This window comes from Phoca vitulina, unplaced genomic scaffold (genome assembly GCF_004348235.1).
Source record: "Phoca vitulina isolate PV1807 unplaced genomic scaffold, GSC_HSeal_1.0 scaffold16, whole genome shotgun sequence".
Classification (NCBI taxonomy): Eukaryota; Metazoa; Chordata; class Mammalia; order Carnivora; family Phocidae; genus Phoca; species Phoca vitulina.
In genome coordinates this window covers 10,585,799-10,605,426 of record NW_022589719.1, presented here as the reverse complement: position 1 = coordinate 10,605,426, position 19,628 = coordinate 10,585,799, and the positions used below count along the sequence as shown (strand labels likewise).

At 37.9% G+C, this 19,628-nt stretch overlaps 1 protein-coding gene across 1 annotated transcript in view; it reads left to right on the top strand.

Annotated features, from left to right (window-relative positions):
* Window positions 1-19,628, top strand: part of DCDC1 (doublecortin domain containing 1) — a 465,966-nt gene that overhangs the window by 373,615 nt on the left and 72,723 nt on the right. Inside the window, exon 21 of the mRNA XM_032415097.1 lies at window positions 7,359-7,482. Within this exon, the coding sequence (XP_032270988.1) occupies window positions 7,359-7,482 (124 nt within the window). The remainder of the gene's footprint in view (window positions 1-7,358; window positions 7,483-19,628) is intronic.

Here is a 19,628-nt window from a genome sequence, read left to right as displayed (position 1 = left end):
ACTTGAGAAGAATGAGTATTCTGTTGTTTTAGGGTGGAATGTTCTGTAAATATCTATGAGGTCCATCTGGTCCAATGTATCATTCAAAGCTCTTGTTTTCTTGTTGATTTTCTGCTTAAGATGATCTGTCTATTGCTGAGAGTGGAGTATTGAGGTCTCCTACAATTAACGTATTGTTATCAATATGACTCTTTATTTTGGTTAACAGTTGGCTTATGTAGATGGCTGCTCCCATGTTGGGGGCATAGATATTTACAATTGTTAGATCTTCTTGTTGGATAGACGCTTTAAGAATGATATAGTGTCCTTCTGTGTCTCTTATTACAGACTTTAGTTTAAATTCTAATTTGTCTAATATAAGAATTGCTACCCCAGCTTTCTTTTGAGGTCCGCTGGCATGGAAGATGGATCTCCATCCCTTCATTTTCAGTCTGGATGTATCTTTGGGTTCAAAACGAGTCTCTTGTAGGCAGCATATGGATGGGTCCTGTCTTTTTATCCAATCTGCAACCCTGTGCTGTTTTATGGGAGCATGTAGGCTATTCACGTTGAGAGTGATTATTGAAAGATATGAATTAATTGTCATCATGTTGCCTATGAAGACGTTGTTTTTATAGATTGTCCCTGTAAATCTGTTGTATATCACTCTTGGGGTCTTTCTTCTTTTATAGAAGCCCCCTTAATATTTCTTGCAGGGCCGGCTTAGTGGTCACATATTCTGCCAGTCATGGAAGCTCTGCATCTCTCCATCCATTCTAAATGAAAGCCTTGCCGGTAAAGTATTCTTGGCTGCATGTTCTCATTTAGGACCCTGAATATGTCTTGCCAGGCCTTTCTGGCTTGCCAGGTCTCTGTGGATAGGTCTGAGGTTATTGTGATGTTCCTCCCTCTGTACGTAAGGAATCTCTTCCCCCTAACTGCCCTTAAGATGGTTTCCTTGGTTCTAAGATTTGCAAGTTTTACTATTACATGCCGGGGTGTTGGCTTGTTTTCCTTGATCTTAGGAGGGGTCCTCTCTGCCTCTAGGACTCGAATGTTTGTTTCATTCCCCAGATTAGGGAAGTTCTCAGCTATGATTTGCTCAAATACATCTTCTAGTCCTCTCTCTCTCTCCACTCCCTCCAGGATTCCAATTATTCTGACATTGGAACGCTTCATGGTGTCACTTATTTCTCTGATTCTATTTTCATGGATGCTGAGTTGTTTTTCCCTGGCCTCCTCTTTTCCCTTTTTATCTATTATATTGTCTTCCAGGTCGCTTATTCGCTCTTCTGCCTCAGTTACCCTAGCCGTTAGATTATCTAGATTGGATTGGATCTCATTGATAGCATTTTTAAGTTCTGCCAATTCACCTTTTATTTCTGCCCTTAGAGACTCTATGTTGCCATTAATTGATTTCTCCATTCTAGCCATTGTCTTCACAATTGCTAGCCTGAATTCCATCTCCGACATCTTGGTTATATCTGCATCCATTTGTAAATCTGCAGCATAAGTCATAATCTCTGAGTCTTTTCTATTTTGGGGGCTCCTCCTCCTAGTCATTCTGTTGATGGGTGTTTGAGGGAATGTATAGAGTCCAAATTATTGACCAGAACCCAAGCAAGATGCACCTGTTTTCTTGGGACCTTAGGGTTGCTGGCCTCTTGTTTTCCCAGCCTGTCTTCTGCAGGAGGGGCCTGCCGCGCTGTTACTCAGGCAACCCTGTTTGGGCGGAGTTGCCCTGCGCCCCTGTGGCGGGGGATGGGCTCAGTGGGAATCAGTCTTTGGGGCTTTTGTTCTCTGGCGCCTTTCCCTGGAGGCTTTCCGTGTCTCTAGGCGAGTCAGAGCAGAAGAGACCATTTCCAACCCTCTGCCTCAGAGCAGAGAGACCGCAGTCTGTTCTTCAGTGAGCTCTCCAGGCCACACTATCTCCGTTTCTGTCCGTGCTGCTATAAACTGCAGCATCCTGGGTTGTGCGCCCCTCCACAGCGCTCCCAGTCCTGCCTCCAGGTTGGGGCACGTCTCTGCCCTTTGTGCTTCTAAAACCGCCAGCCGCTCCCAGTTCGCAGGCGCGACCCCGCCGCTCCGGGTTTCCACCCCCGGGGCTGCCCTAAAGTCCTTTCCCCGCTGCTACCGGTCTGCGAGTCTGTGTCTGTCCCCAGCGCGCGAGGCTGTCACTCACCCGCGGTGTAGGATCCCCACGTCCAGGCACCCTCCCGCTGCCGTTTATCCTCCGATATCTGCCCGCAGAATCACGGCTCCTCGCTTCGTACCTCAAAACCAACTGCCTGCGATGTTCTGTTTGTAGAGATGCAGATCTTCTTACATCTCAGGCTGGTGCTCAGAGTGGTCTGGTAGATATCCAGCTCAATTCCGGGGACCAGTTGAAATAGGGTCCCCTACTCCTCCGCCATCTTTCTGTCGATCACCTGGTTCAGATTTCATAGTCACTTGATGATACAATGCTCCAGTTCTCAGTCTCAAAAAAAGCTTTTCAATACACCAGGGATTATTTTTCAAAACAGAGTTGTTTCCTATTACAGAGTAAGATCTTGCTATAGAATGCCAGAGTCTACACTGCCACAAGAGTATGGGGCTTACCAGAGACTTAACACAGCATCCTCACTACTTCAGATACCTCCAGGGCCATTGGATCTGCCAGGTCATACCATCCAGGAGACAGGGAAGCTTGTACCACCACCTGGAACTGCTTCAGATTCCTGTCATGCTCTGAACGCCTGTTGAAATTGACAGCCTTCTGGGATAGCTGGTGAAAGGGTCACAGCAGTATTTTTGAAGTGCGGTGCATGTTGTTTCTAAACCCAAAGGATCCATCAGAGTTGTGTCTTTTGTTGTTGATGCAGTAAGAGATACAAAATGCAACAACTTGACCTTTATTTTAGAGGAATATCCTTACATATACCAGACCAATGGACACTAAAAACTCCATTGATGTAGCAAGCCCTAGATTTTTATGGGATTTATTTCCCACCCTCTGGCAAGCAAGAGGAGAGTAACAATTTTGGCTATTAATATGGAAGAAAACCAAGAGAATGTGATTTCATGGAAGTCAAGGGAAGTCAAGTCAAGTGAAGAAAGTACTTAAGGAAAGAATGATCTTTTGTTAGACATTGCTGTTCAGGTGTATCTTAAGAAATGAGTTTTAACTTTGGTAATGTGAAAATCCTGATGGAGCAGTTTTAATGGAGTTTCAGAGGTGAAAATCCAGTTGGAATTGGTCTAAGAGAAAAGGAGAGAAGAAGAGGAGATGAATCTTTTAAGGAATTTGCTATAAAGTAATACAAAGAAATAAGGCAATAACTGGAGGTGGATGTGGGGTGTAGAGAAAGTTCTTTTTTCTTTTTCTTTTTTTAAAGATGTCTGCCTGTTAGATATTATGCGGATGGAATGACTCTGAGGACAGGAAGATTAATAGTGCAGTGCAGAAACAAAGTCCTAGATGAGAGAGAATAAGGATCTAGGCCACAAGCAGAAGTTCTGGCCTTAGACTGGAGCCCAGACTGCTCCACTGTAGCAGGAAGACAGGTAAAGTGTAGGGGTCTAGAGGGAGGGAGTCCGGGAGATTTGCTGATGGGAGGAAGGGGAAGGTCTCTTTTGAACACTGCTGTTCCTCAGTGAAATAAGATCTCCAGCAGCACTGAGCAATGGATGGCAGGGTATGGGAGGTTTAATGAAAAGGAAATGGTGTGTTTCTCAGAGGCCTGGAATCATTGGGCTGGAGGAAGGCAGTGGGATGGCCCAGAAGTCCTAAGGGCCCACCTGAGGTTTGTGGTAGTACATTTAAAAATAGTCGTTGTCAGCAGTATCGTATCTGATGCTCCCTTTGTATAACAAATATTTTGTAATGATCCTTTACTATCCTAAAATCAAATTCATAGTTAAGATAACCTATACACCAATATAATTTCTAAAGAAATGCCTGTCTAGTAATAATAATGGTAGTAAAAGAAAAATAATTTAAAAATAAAAGTAATATACATTTCAGTATAAATTTTCAGCACAGCTATACTGGACCATATGATTAAGTTTGCAGATTCTTATTCCTGTATGTCATATCAGCTACATGTGTGAACTACAAATGCCAAATTATACATTTGTGTTATACTCATGACTCAAAAACCATGAATGATAGTGTCATTAGTGATAGAATTTTTCCAATAGAGTAAATGACACATGAAGCATCAAATTTTTCTTCTTTGAGATCTTTGAGGGTGTTGCACTCCTAGAAAATTTGGTGTGTATTATAATCATGCAAAAATACTTTGTTTATTATAAAATGTAGTTTGGTTTTGGACTCAGATAAGTACGTATCCACCTAACATGAATGTTTGGAGGGAAATTTGAAAGTCTGTGGAATGCAGGACAAACTTTCTTCGTGCAGGACTTCCCCATACTTTGAAGGGCATTTGGTATTCTTCATTCCCTACCAGTTGAAATGACAGTAATGTCCTCCAATCATTGTGGGAACCCAAAGCTACTCAAATTCTCAAAACGCTCTGTAATATATCCACACTGCCTCCCACTCTCCTTGTTCTCTGTTGATCTATTATGATTCCATTAATAGTTTCTTATGTGTTTTCTCTAGCCACTGTTTAACTGTTGAACAATAGGTAAAGAATTGGATCAGGGTTGATTTCTATTTTTTTTTAAATTGACTACAAAGAAGGAAGAGTAGGGCAATGAGTCGGGACAAGAGGGTGGCTGTAATGCTGGACCATGAATCCTAGCTAAGTATAGAGGGAAGAATAGACCAGGCAGGGAGTTATGGAGTGTGACAAGGTGATAGAAACAATGGTTTGGAGCATCTGGTAGAGTGAAGAATTGTTAGAGTGGGCTACTTAAATGTGTGAACTAGAGAAAAGGGAGATGATGGTGAGAAGGTGGGCTTCTTGCAATTTATATTTTAGAAGTGGTACAGTTATTTGTAATGACCAGTTTGAGTCTGTGTCCACGGGAAGGGTAGCTGATATGAGATGGAGTTAAAATCATTAGAGGCACTGAGAGGCCAGGGGGAATTGTCTACTTAGATGTTTAAAAGACATTGAATGATTACAGGAGCAGAGGGGGAGAGAACTAAAACAAGCCAGGATGGTAAAATCTTCAATAAATGGGAGGGAAGGATATAGAAGAACTGATATGAATGCAGCAAAGAAGGATAATAGGTGCTCTGGTCTACTGATATGTGCTTTGAAGCAAAGATCTTTGGAGGAGGATGCAGGAGCAATAGTCTGGAAGTGGTTATAAGGAGCAAGAAAGAGAGTTTCCACATACACCTTCAGGGCCTGGAGAACTTGAGATGTGGATGAAAAAAAACTACAACTAGAGAGGTTTGCAATAGAAGCAGATGCTTAGGAGATTGCCAGGTATTCAGAAACATAAAAATTGATGTGAACCAATTATGTTTATTCCTGTCATTTCACCAGCAACAGCAGGAGCTTACCACCTTCTGAGGTTGATTCATTTTCTCATAGTTCAAATATGTTGTCTGAAAGAATGAGCTTTCCATTTCTCCTTAGACTTCATTTCAGGTGGTTGGATATTTAAAGTATGTAGCTAACACTCTGGGAGGCATTGTGGGAAACTAAAACATGATTTCATTGGGAGAAGAGAAAGGTAACACAGGGGCTATATGCCCTGGTTTATAAGAGCCCTCAACTTGATTCCACCTGGTTCCATGTTGGTAGGGAACAGGTCTTTCCTGCCACCCCACCCCTTGCTGCCAGGCCCCAAGAATTTCCATCAAGCTTATGGGAGATTGAGTATTGCAGATGGTTCTGATTGGGGCTAGGCTATTTCAGAAAACTTTTAGGCTCAGGTGACCATCACATATGCTCGAAAAGTATAAGTGATGGTTTGCTTCTTGTATTCTCACTCATTAATCCATGATTTATTATATTAATAAATGTCCATCATTTCTTCTCTAGGCTCAGTATGACTTACTATATACAGTGATTATTCTCTTGCCATAATGTTAAATTTTATTGGCTAATATTGATTAAGGAATTTTACGTCTTTAATTTTAAGTAAAATTACTGTCTTACTTCTTAAATTACCAGTGATAGACTTTATTATGAAGCTTCTCTCTTCTTCATGGAATAAATTAACTAGTTTTCCATATAGTTATGGTTTAAAATATTTTATATAGCATGAAAATGATCTGTTCCATGACCTGTGAAGTTATGTGAGCAAGGGCATGTTCTTTATTTTCTGTTTCAAATCTATGAGGTTTAAGAAAAATCATTTATTTCATTAGAATTCTTGCATTTATTAACTTACACGTGCATAATACACTCTTTCAATATTTTCTATGCCAAATATTTAGCTCAGTTTTCTGTTTGGTTTGTATTATATTAATCTAGATTTATTTGCAATAGATTTACTATTTTATTTTTATTTCAAAAACATTTCTTTGAACCATTCTACTGATGTTCTATTTTCTAATTTATTTATTTCTATTTGAATATTATTTCCTTTATCTATTTTCCATGGGACAATTTTATATATACTTTAAAATAATTGACTTGAATGTTTATTAGTTCTCCTCAATTTGGCTGTTTTTTAAAAAAAAGCACTTAACATTATGAATTTACCTTTGAATGTAATTCTAGATTATATGATTTCATGATTGTTTTCATTGCTTTCTAAACAGCTATTGATCATATTATTTTTTTCTTTATATGGTATAATAGTATTTGGGGAGAGAGAATGTGTTTTGTTTGTTTGTTTTAAAGATTTTATTTATTTATTTATTTGAGAGAGAGAGCGAGAAAGAGAGCACTAGCAGTGGGGAAGAGGGAAAAGCAGGCTCCCTGATGAGCAGGGAGCCCCACTCAGGACCTGATCCTGAGCCAAAGGCAGATGTTTGACTGAGCCACCCTGGTGCCCCGAGAATGTGTTTTTTAAATTATATTATTGGAGTTTCACGTTGTTAGTATGTGGCAAATACTAATGTTCAAAGAATTGTTGAGAAACGTATTTTCTGTTAGTAAGCTACAATGTATATAAATAAATGAACATACTTACATTTATTAGTTGTACCAGTCAGATATTTCATATCCTTATTTGCTACCCTAGAAAAATTTACCTGGTGGTTTATAATCTGTTGGTCTTATAATGATGTCTCTCACAATAATTGTGTTTATGTCAGTTTCTCTTTGAATGTCTAAAAAGTTTTGTTTGATTTTTTCTCTTAGTATTGTTATTTATGTCATTGTTATTATAAAATAATTGTTCACTTTGACTTTTGCCTCAAATTCCAGTGTCAGGTATGACATTGCCAATTTTTCCTGATTTTTAAAAATATTTTGAAGTGATATTTAATCTTACTAAATTCCTTTTTGTCTCTTATTTTGTTTTAGGTGGGCCATAAAACATGAAGGGACTAATAAGCCAGGCCAGTGGAAACATTCCAGAGTTGAAAATCCTCTCTGGAACAAGCTTACCTACATGTGGCCAGTTCTTCCCAGTGGACAACTTAATGAGGTTGTATCTTTTAGTGTAAGAGGTGGTTGTTGAGGTTTCCTTTTAGGCCAGTATGTGCTCAATTTTCTGAAAATTTCCGTCAATCTTTTAAAATTATAGTTGTTAGGTTCAAGAGATCAATTAATGCTGCTTTTGTACCAATTCATTAGAAAGATGTGTTTAAGTCTTTCATTATGAAAATGAACTTATTTCTTCTTGTAGCCTGTCAAATTTTACTTTATGTATTTTGAAATTTAGTTCTTAGACACATACATATTTAGAAATATTATTTTTCCCTAGTGAATTGAAACTTTTATCATTATGTAGAGACTCTTCTAGCTCTAGGAAAAAATCTCAATTATGCAATATTAATAGAAATAGCCCAGCTAATTATTATTATTATTGTTATTTGCTTAATATATCTTCTTTCCATCCTTTTACTTTCTATATTTTTATATTCTTCATTAGGAGGGTCTCTAATAATCAGCATACAGTTAATATAAAAACAATTATCTGACAAACTTTATCTCTAAACTAAAGGATTTGGTCTTGTCTATTTATTGCCATAACAAATATATTTGGATTATTATTTGCTTTCTATTTGTCCTGCCTTTCCTGTGTTTCATTTTTTCTCCATTCTTATGTTCTTTTAGATTGATGTTTTTTTCTCATTACATTTTCCTCTCTACTAGTTTGGAAATTGTACACTCCATTTGTTATTACTCAGAATGTTTCAGCTTGCATATGTAAATGATCAAAATCTAAAGTTAACAAATGCATTTACTCTTCTCCCAAATAATCAAGAACATTAGAAAACCTTAACTTCAATCACACAATTTGTAACATGTGCTATTATTGTCACGAATATTATCTTTTTATATTTATTTATTTATTTTTATTATCATGTTCAATTAGCCAGCATATAGTACATCATTAGTTTTTTTTATTTTATGATGTTACGTTAATCACCATACATTACATCATTAGTTTTTTTTTTAGTTCTTTTTTTTTATTATGTTATGTTAATCACCATACATTACATCATTAGTTTTTGATATAGTGTTCCATGATTCATTGTTTGCATATAACACCCAGTGCTCATCACCACACATGCCCTCCTTAATACCCATCACCCGGCTACCCCATTCCCCTAACCCCCTCCCTTCTGTAACCCTCAGTTTTGTTCCTGGAGTCCAGAGTCTCTCATGGTCTGTCTCCCTTTCTGATTTCTTCCCATTCAGTTTTCCCTCCCTTCCCCTATGGTCCTCCGTGCTATTCCTTATATTCCACATATGAGTGAAACCATATGGTAATTGTCTTTCTCTACTTGACTTATTCACTTAGCATAATCCCCTCCAGTTCCATCCATGTTGATGCAAATGGTGGGTATTCATCCTTTCTGATGACTGAGTATTATTCCATTGTATATAGGAGCCACATCTTCTTTATCCATTCATCTGTTGAAAGGCATCTTGGCACAAAAACAGACAGATCAGTGGAACAGAAGAGAGACCCTAGAAATGGACCCTCAACTCTATGGTCAACTAATCTTCAAAAAAGCAGGAAAGAATATCCAATGGAAAAAAAGACAGTCTCTTCGATAAATGGTGCTGGGAATATTGGACAGCCACATGCAGAAAAATAAAACTGGACCATTCTCTTACACCATACACAAAGATAAACTCAAAATGAATGAAAGACCTAAATGTGAGACAGGAATCCATCAGAATCCTAAAGGAGAACATAGGCAGTAATCTCTTTGACATTGGCCACAGCGATCTCTTTCAAGACATGTCTCCAAAGGCAAGGGAAACAAAACAAAAATGAACTTTTGGGACTTCATCAAGATAAAAAGCTTCTGCACAGCAAAGGAAACAGTCAACAAAACTAAGAGGCAATCAACAGAATGGGAGAAGATATTTGCAAATGACATTACAGATAAAGGGCTGGTATCCCATCTATAAAGAACTTCTCAAACTCAAAACCCAAAAAAACAAATAATCCAGTCAAAAAATGGGCAGAAGACATGAACAGACACTTCTCCAAAGAAGACATACAGATGGCTAACAGACACATGAAAAAATGTTCAACATCACTAGCCATTAGGGAAATACAAATCAAAACCCCAATGAGATACCACCTTACACCAGTTAGAATGGCAAAAATTAACAAGACAGGAAACAACAAATGTTGGCGAGGATGTGGAGAAAGGGGAACCCTCTTAAACTGTTGATGGGAATGCAAGCTGGTAAAGCCACTCTGGAAAACAGCATGGAGGTTCCTCAAGACATTAAGAATTTTATCTTTTTTAAAAACTTCCACAAAATATTAAATCATTATAGGTAGCAAATATTTATTTAGATTTAACCCCATTTTTTCCTCTTTCTTGTTATAATTCCTTCTTACATCTCAGTTCTTCCACCTGTGATTACTTTCCTTCAACCTCATATACCTTTCTTTTAGTTATTGGTAGCAAACTCAGTTTTTACTTATATGAAAATGTCTTTTTGCCCTCCTTTATATAAGGTATTTTCATTAGCAAATGGAAGATGTCATCACTGACTTCTACCTTCTATTGTTGCTATCCAGCAGTCATCTATCATTCTAAATGTTATTCCTTTGAAGGCAATCTCTCTTTTCTCTGACTGCTTTTAGTATCTTTCCTTTCCTTTGGTATTTTTCAGTTTCACCACAAAATGTCTGAGAGAGAATTTCTTTTTATTGTTCCTGCTTCGGGTTCCAGACTCTGTGGATTGGTATTATGCAGAATTTCTGGAAATGTATCACCCATTATCAAATATTCTCTCTTTATATCCCCTCATTCCATTCTTTACAGAAAACCCTGATTACATGTAAGCTAGAGCTTCTTATTTTGACCTCCATGTCTCTTAACCTCTCTTTCATATTTTTCATGTCTTTGTCTCTTTACAGTACATTTTTGCATCATGTTTTCAGGCATATTTCTTTCAGATAATTAATTTTCTCTTCCTCTTTATTTCATGTATTTTAAACTACAAGAGGGTCAGCCTGTATTATGATTCTCCATGAAGATTATTTTTCTCTTCTGTAAGAGAAAATGATTGAGACAATCTAGTTTACTTGCAGCCACCTGGAGGGTATTATTTCTGGCTTGCCTTTTCAATGAAATTTAGCCTGTGACTCTTGTTTTATGAGGGGAATTTTCTGTTAGATCTCCCACCTTGGCTAGGCCCTGAAATTTGCCTCCTGTGTCCTTACCCTGCAAGACCATGGAAACAGAAACTCAAGTTCATTGGGTTTTGGCAAATTTCCTCAAAATAAAATCCAGTTTCAGCACTCTGTTTACCTCTCTGGGTCCTTAGTATACTTTGCTTTATTGCTATGTCAATGATATGCTCTAAAGATTTTTAAAAAATATTTTCTTCTGATTTTTTAGTTGTTTTGTCATGTTTTCTGATTTCAATCAAGTTTTCTCTTTCCCCTTAAATCACAATTTCCTGTGCCTCTTCACTGATTAAATGAGTCTCAGCACTTTAGGAAAAAGACAGATGGAGTCTGAAACCAAGAAGTCATTACTTAAGCCCCAAAGATGTTCTTATATTTAGGGCGCCTGGGTGGCTCAGTTGGTTAAGCGACTGCCTTCGGCTCAGGTCATGATCCTGGAGTCCCGGGATCGAGTCCTGCATCGGGCTCCCTGCTCAGCGGGGAGTCTGCTTCTCCCTCTGACCCTCCTCCCTCTCATGCTCTCTGTCTCTCATTCTCTCTCAAATAAATAAATAAAATCTTTAAAAAAAAAAAAAAAAAGATGTTCTTATATTTAGACTTACATTTAGAGGTTCTTATATTTAGTAGTAAAGCAACAGTTTAGATAGCTGAGTTTTGTTGAGTGAGAAAGGAGTTCTTCAAAATACCAGAGGCTGAGGGTTAGGCAGCCTGACCAGTGGCTAGGTGAATTATGTGTCTGAGACTCGGGTTTGTAGTGAGCGCCAACATGGAGCCAAATGTGGGGAAGTGGCACCGAGAGACCAATAGCCCCAGAATAAGCCAAGGAAAAAACCCCAAAACTGTGAATTGCACTAATTGTAGATTTTTCTCCAGAGGTTCAGGAAAAACAGGCTAAAACAGAGCAGGCAGGATAATTTACACCTTAACTGGTGGTGGTCAGATGCCAGCTGTTTGCCCGGTGGCCAAAGAGCACAAGGCACATACTTAGAGGCCTCTGAGGATCAAGGCCAAGTACTCACATATAGACTGTGGACCCCTATCCCAAGGGTATACAGTTTGCTGAACTGGAAGGGAGGAGGTATATCCCTGGGAAAAAAAAAAAAAAAACAGTTCTGGTAAGAAATGTGAAACTTCAGTTTGGTTGAATACGTATACAAAAGGACACAGCTTAAAAGACAAGTAAAAAACGCTGTTTTAAATTGGCAGAAATTGGAACACCTCTAATTGGAATATCAAGTTTCCATCACCCAATGGGGTGGGAGGTGGACAGGAATGCCTTACAAGGAAGTATTCTTTCTTATAAAGGAAAAGAGAAAAAATTATAATTACTGCAAATTTCACAGATATTGTGCTTACATTTTCAAACCTCAGTATATAAGTAATTTGGTTAATTAATTAATTGATTTAAATTATGTATGGTAATTATATTAGGAAACCTAGGTTAACCTGGTTCCTTTAAAATTTACCATTAAAAAGATACATTTTTGTTAATGGCCTGAGATTTGACAACTAAATGGTCTTAGGAATAGAAATGGACTACTCCAAAGTTCTATAGCCATTCAAACAGAATAATAGCTTTTGGGTGGAGAGATAAGACTGTACCCCAACAAAATTCTGGTCCTCACTTTTAAACCAAAGGGAAAGGACTAAGGCACTAAATTAGCTAAAGTAAGACAAATTGACCATGTATTTCAAAATGACTCAGCCTAAGAGTACAGTTACTTCTTGCCATGTTTGAGGAAGAGAAAAAAATACTTACCAAGCAGGGAACTCAAATAGTTCTTACTCAAATACAATCTATTTCATTTAAAGTCTGGATCCAGTTTATCTGAATGAACCATATTTTCTTCCAGTCCCGTTCCTACACAATAGATTTTTTAACGTAAAAAGATGATATTATCAGTGTATAATGAAATGCAATTAATATTTTGCTTGAGAGGACTTTCCAGGTAAATAAACTACAGTGAATAAATATAAGAAATATGACCGTCATGTTGTGGGGATTCAGAACACTTTGGTCACTATAAACACATGTATTAAATTTATTCCAGATTTAATCTTCCAAACTTATGACTTATCTAACCATTATTTATCATACATTTAGGCAATGCAGACAGAGCAAAGAAGGAGATAATGGTTGCTACCCTCATGGAGCCTACAGTTTAAGAAGTATAGGTTGTGTGTCAAAAAGAAAGGAACCAGAAAAGGAAGAAGGCAGACTTGATGAATAAAAGACAAAGAAGGGAGAAAGGAGAACCTCACAGAAAAAGTTTAGTGCCTCAGAAATCAAGGCTGTTTGTTGAGTCAGTTCATTCAGTCATATGGTCAGAAAGTTATCTGGCCTGATTGTCTGAATGGGCCTGAATATGGAGTCAAATACTGAATATAAGAAATCCATCTAAGTAACACTATCCTGCAAGGCACCTGGGTGGCTCAGTCGGTTAAGCAGCTGACTCTCGGTTTTGGCTCAGGGCATGATCTCAGGGTCCTGGGGTCTTGGGATCGAGGCGGGGCTCAATCTCATAACCTGGAGATCTGACCTGAGCTGTAATCAAGCGTTAGATGCTTAACCAACTGAGGCACCCAGGTGCCCCTAAAATTTCCAAATTATTAAATTAAAATATGACTATTAGAAGAGGCCCATGTTAAACAAAATAGTTAAAAGTACACATTTTAGTAATTTGTTAAGAGATTATGATTATTATCTGGTACTATAAGGGTATAAAAGGGAGGTGTAAGAAGGCCCAAGACAGGAAATTGAAGAATCTATTAGTTTATTAATAACAAATAGATGAAGGAGGACCAGTTTGACTAAGATTTTTAGATCACTAGTTAAGAGCTGGACTCCCCAAAGAAGCACAGGCTTTTCTTGTCATGAGAGAGAGAAAAAGCAGAATTATCCGTTTAAGGGAGCACTAAAGCCCATCTCCTGAAAATCCAGCCATGCCATGGAATATTGTGAACACAGAGAAAACCAATAAAGAAATTAATGGGAACATAAGAATTCCAATGGTGAAAATGTGGGGGGAAGAAACAGCACTCCATGCTTATTAATGAATTATCCATGTTTTTGTTGTCCTTCATTATCCTGGTAGCATATTTCTATTTCCATAGATGATGAAGTAAAAGTGCCTTAAACACCAGAACAAGGGTTAAAGTAGCTTAAACAAAGAACTGCCAGTGATTGGTCATAGATTTGGAAAGTTTTGAAACCCAAGATAATTTTTCATTTCTTTGGATTGGGTTCTGTGATGTCTCATGTTAAAGAGAAGACCCTTCGGCTTACTTCATCTAACTGGAAGGCAAAGGAAGCCCTCTGAAGTCAACAATGCTACAGGGGCGCTAAAGCCAATGTCTGTAGTGGTTCCCACTTCCACGAGAGCTTAGGAAGTGAAAGGATCTAAAAATAACTAGGAGCTATGACAGCACAGTCCAGATAAGTTTACCAGAAATACAGGATGCATGCAATATTGAAAAAAAAAAATCTAAGTTCCACATCGTACATCTATGAATTGATAGCTCTCACAGACTAACCTCAAGGGAGCATCTTGTTCCTCTTGCCTTTCCCTTCCATGGTTTGGAAAGAAAGAGGGAAATATTAGCTATTTTATACCAAGACTTCAATGAGAGAGTAACTTTTTAAAGTTTTTAGTTTAATTCCAGTTAGTGAACATACAGTGTAATATTAGTTTCAGGTGTACAATATAGTGATTCAGCACTTTCATACATCACCCAGGGCTCATCACGACCAGTGTACTCCTTAATCAATTTGTTTGTTCTCTACAATTAAGAATCTGTTTCTGGGTTTGTCTCTCTCTCCCTCTCTCTATCTCTCTCTTTCTTTTTTCCCCTTTGCTCATCGTTTTGTTTCTTAAATTCCACATATGAATGAAATCATATGGTATCTGGGTCTTTCTCTGACTGACTTATTTCGCTTAGCATTATACTCTCTAGCTCCATCCATGTCATTGCAAATGGCAAGATTTCATTTTTTATGGCTGAATGGTATTCCTGTGTGTGTCTGTGTGTGTGTGTGTGTATTTAATATATATATTCTACATCTTCTTTATCCATTCATCACTCAGTGGACACTTGGGCTTACTTTCATAATTTGACTATTGTAAATAATGTTGCTGTAACATAGGGGTGCATGTATCCCTTTGAACTAGTGGGTTTTTTTTTTATTGTTTGTTTGTTTTGTATTTTTGGGGTAAATACCCAGTAGACTGATTGCTGGATCATAGGGTTGTTCTATTTTTAACTTTTTGAGGAACCTCCATACTGTTTTCTAGAGTAGCTGCACCAGTTTGCCTTCCCACCAACAGTGCAAGGGGGTTCTCTTTTTTCCGCATCCTTGCCAACACCGTTGTTTCCTGTGTTGTTGATTTTAGCCATTCTGACAGGTGTGAGGGGGTATCTCCTTGTAGTTTGGATTTGCATTTCCCTGATGATAAGTGATGATAAACATCTTTTCATGTTTCTGTTGGCCATCTGTATGTCTTCTTTGGAGAAAAGTCTGTTTATGTCTTCTGTTCACTTTTTAACTGGATTATTTGTTTTTCTAGGTGTTTTCTGGGTGTTTTAGAAATTCTTTTTATATTTTGGATACTAACCCTTTATTGGATATGTCATTTGCAAATATCTTCTCCTATTCCACAGGTTGCCTTTCAGTTTTGTTGATTGTTTCCTTTGCTGTGCAAAAGCTTTTTATTTTGATGTAGTCCCAATAATTTATTTTTGCTTTGTTTCTCTTGCCTTAGGAGATATATCTAGAAAAAAGTTGCTACAGCTGATGTCAGAGAAGTTACTGCCTGTTCTCTTCTAGGATTTCTATGGTTTCAGGTCTCACATTTAGGTCTTTAACCCATTTTGAATTTATTTTTGTGTTTGGTGTAAGAAAGGGGTCCAGTTTCATTGTCTTGCAGGTTGCTGTCCAGTTTTTCCAACACCAGTTGTTAGAGAGACTTTTTCCCATTGGATATTTTTTTCCTGCTTTGTTGAAGTTGTGGGTTTATTTCTGGGTTTTCTATTCTATTTCATTGATCTGTGTGTCTATTTTTGTACCAGTACCATACTGTTTTGATCACTACAGCTTTGTAATATAACTTGAAATCCAGGATTGTGATGCCTCAAGCTTTGCTTTTCTTTTTCAAGATTGCTTTGGCTATTTGGGGTCTTTTGTGGTTCTGTACAAATTTTAGGAATGTTTGTTCTAGTTCTGTGAAAAATGCTGTTAGTATTTTGATAGGGATAGCATTAAATGTGTAGATTGCTTCATGTAGTATAGACATTTTAACAATTCATGAGCATGGAATGTGTTTCCATTTCTTTGCATCATCTTCAATTTCTTTCATCAGTGTTTTATAGTTTTCAGAGTACAGGTCTTTCACCTCTTTGGTTAGGTTTATTCCTAGGTATCTTATTATTTTGGTGCAGTTGTAATTGGGATTGTTTTCTTAATTTCTTTTTCTGCAGCTTCATTATTAGTGTATAGAAATGCAACAGATTTCTGTTAATTAATTTTGTATCCTGTGACTTTACTGAATTTGTTTATCAGTTCTAGCAGATTTTTAAAAAGATTTTATTTATTTATTTATTTGAGAGAGAGAGTAGCAAGAGAGCACAAGCAGGGGAGAAACAGACTTGGGGAGCCTGACGTGGGGCTCAATCCCAGGACCCTGGGATTATGACCTGAGCTGAAGGCGGATGCTTAACCAACTGAGCCATCCAGGCACCCCATTTCTAGCAGTTTTTTTGGTGAAGTCTTTTGGGTTTTCAATGTAGAGTATCATGTCGTCCATAAATAGTGTAAGTTTTGCTTCTTCCTTATCAATTTGGATGACTTTTATTTCTTTTTGTTGCCTGATTGCTATGGCTAGGACTTCCAGTCAATGAGACAGTAATTTTTTAATGAGAAGTCTATTCGCCCTCATCTCTCCCATCTCTCCCAGCTCTAGTTTCATGATCTTTTATGTCTAAAACTCCTGCAAATGTTGATTTGCTCTGAAATGCTTAATATCTTTGTTGTAAAAGAGTTACAGGTATGTCCTCAACTTACTTCTTAAAGAAATTATGCAAATCCATTCTTTCACCATCCCTCACATTAAGTGAAATCTTAGATAATTGGAACATCTCAAATGAAACTATACATGAGTTTGTCATAACATATTTCTTTCCAGTAACTCTAGTAAGGGAGAGCGGCCCCATGTTGCTCCATTCATAATATAGATACATGTCTATATAAACACTTCATAGTCTGCCCTTTGCGACTTAAATTCCATACAGGTAAAAGGTCCTCAGTGAAGGTCAGGAATATGGAAAGACTTTATTAATTCAAATTTTACTTATTTAGAAGTGTGATAAGTTAACCTCATTGTATGCCATTATTATGAACATGTTTACTAAACAAAACATTGTGTTAAAATATAAAGGAAATGAAGGGGGGGGAAACTGGAGGGGGAGACGAACCATGAGAGACTATGGACCCTGAGAAACAAACTGAGGGTTCTAGAGGGGAGGGTGGTGGGTGGATGGGTTAGCCTGGTGATGGGTATTAAAGAGGGCACATTCTGCATGGGGCACAGGGTGTTATACGCAAACAATGAATCATGGAACACTACATCAAAAACTAATGATGTAATGTATGGTGACTAACATAACATAATAAAATAAAAAAAATTAGAATTTAACTTGGAAAAAAAACACTAGACTGGAAAAGACTCTACTCATGAGATTTTTAAACTTTTATGTATACTGTTTTCTCCTAATTAAATGCAATTAATGTTATTTACCCACTCATTTCACAAACAAATTAGGGCATTTTAATTGGATGCCATTTCAGAATAATTAATTTCCACAACTCCAGACTTTGTTTATAACTTATTTAAAACCCCTTTTTTGTACTATGTGATTAATTGTTCAATATAATTGCAAGATTCTAAAAATTTTTTAAGAGAATATAAATTAGTAAATTTTTCGTATTATACTAACTTTTAAAAAATGGTCTCCTTTTCCATAAACTAATGGCCATGCATCTTGTTCTGTATTAGTCTAACAAGCCAGCATGCCTCCCCAACCCACCTGTATCTTTATCTTTGTCATGTCAGTTAGACACTGCTAGGACAGTAGGACCACCCCTGTAGTGATTGTCTGAGCTTTCTGCCTGCCTATCCTGCCTTCTTCCTCTTCTGGGTATTGGTATTCTTCCTCCTGACTTCTTCCTCCTCTGGGTATCCCCTTTAGGAAACTTCTTCCATTTATAGTTCATGTGGATAATGGTGTCTCTGCTTGGTCTCCTCAGAAGGCAGAACCTGAGGCAAATGGCTTATGTGCTATTACCTTATTAGGATGTGCAGTCCCAGGGACAAGCAGGAAAGGAAGGAAAGCCAATATAAGAATGTGCTATCAAGCTCTCCTCCAAGAAGCCATTTAAACAGTGATCTTAGGAGTGTCTCTCCTGGAGGAGAAAAAGGAAAGAATTTATCCATCAGCTTCCATCTCTTTTAGGTGAAAGGTTTGCCCAAGGTTACACAACAAGAATGATGGGTCAAAAATTCAAATTTAGGAGGTCTCACTCTAGAGTCCAAGCTCTTAGCCTTTTCAAGAGATGCTCTTCTGGATGTTAGTCAGTGATAAGAGTGAAGAAGAAAATAGAAGCAAGGATGGGGGTAGGGAATGTTGTGGGGGGGCAGGTGAGGCAGGACAGGATTTGGAATTTTTGATTGACCTGGGAAGACTTCGTTGAGGTGATACTTGAGTAAAGACCTGTAGAACAAGCAGCTCTCTAGGGCAAGAGCATGCCAAGATATGCAAAGAAACTGGAACAGTGTCTACAGGTAAATATGGCAGCAACAGTGTGAGTGAGGGGGAGAGCAGTGGGAGATAAGATCAGAGAGAAAAGTTGGCATACAGATCCTGCAGAGCCTTGTACACCATTTTAAAACATTTGGCTCTTATTAAGATGGGAAACCACTGGAGGGTTTGGAACAGAGGAGTCAGAGGAGTGATGTGCTCAGACTTACACAATAATAAGATCATTGTGATAATGGAGTAGAAAGGGGCTAAGGTGCAACTTCTTTCAAGACATGTCTCCAAAGGCCAGTAAAACAAAAGCAAAAATGAACTTTGGGACTTCATTAAGATAAAAAGCTTCTGCACAGCAAAGGAAACAGTCAACAAAACAAAGAGGCAATCAACAGAATGGGAGAAGATATTTGCAAATGACATTACAGATAAAGGGCTGGTATCCAAGATCCATAAAGAACTTCTCAAACTCAACACCCAAAAAAACAAATAATCCAGTCAAAAAATGGGCAGAAGACATGAACAGACACTTCTCCAAAGAAGACATACAAATGGCTAACAGACACATGAAAAAAGTCATCATCTTTAGCCATCAGGGAAATTCAAATCAAAACCACACTGAGATACCACCTTACACCAATCAGAATGGCAAAAATTGACAAGGCAAGAAACAACAAATGCTGGAGAGGTTGTGGAGAAGGGGGAACCCTCTTACGCTGTTGGTGAGAATGCAAGTTGGTACAGCCACTTTGGAAAACAGTGTGGAAGGGCCTCAGAAAATTAAAAATAGAGCTACCCTATGACCCAGCAATTGCACTCCTGGGTATTTACCCCAAAGACACAGATGTAGTGAAAAGAAGGGCCATATACACCCCAATGTTCATAGCAGCAATGTCCACAATAGCCAAACTGTGGAAAGAGCCGACATGCCCTTCAACAGATGAATGGATAAAGAAGATGTGGTCCATATATACGATGGAATATTACTCAACCATCAGAAAGGATGAATACCCAACTTTTATATCAACATGGATGGGACTGGAGGAGATTATGCTAAGTGAAATAAGTCAAGCAGAGAAAGTCAATTATCATATGGTTTCACTTATTTGTGGAACATAAGGAATAGCATGGAGGACATTAGGAGAAGGAAGGGAAAAATG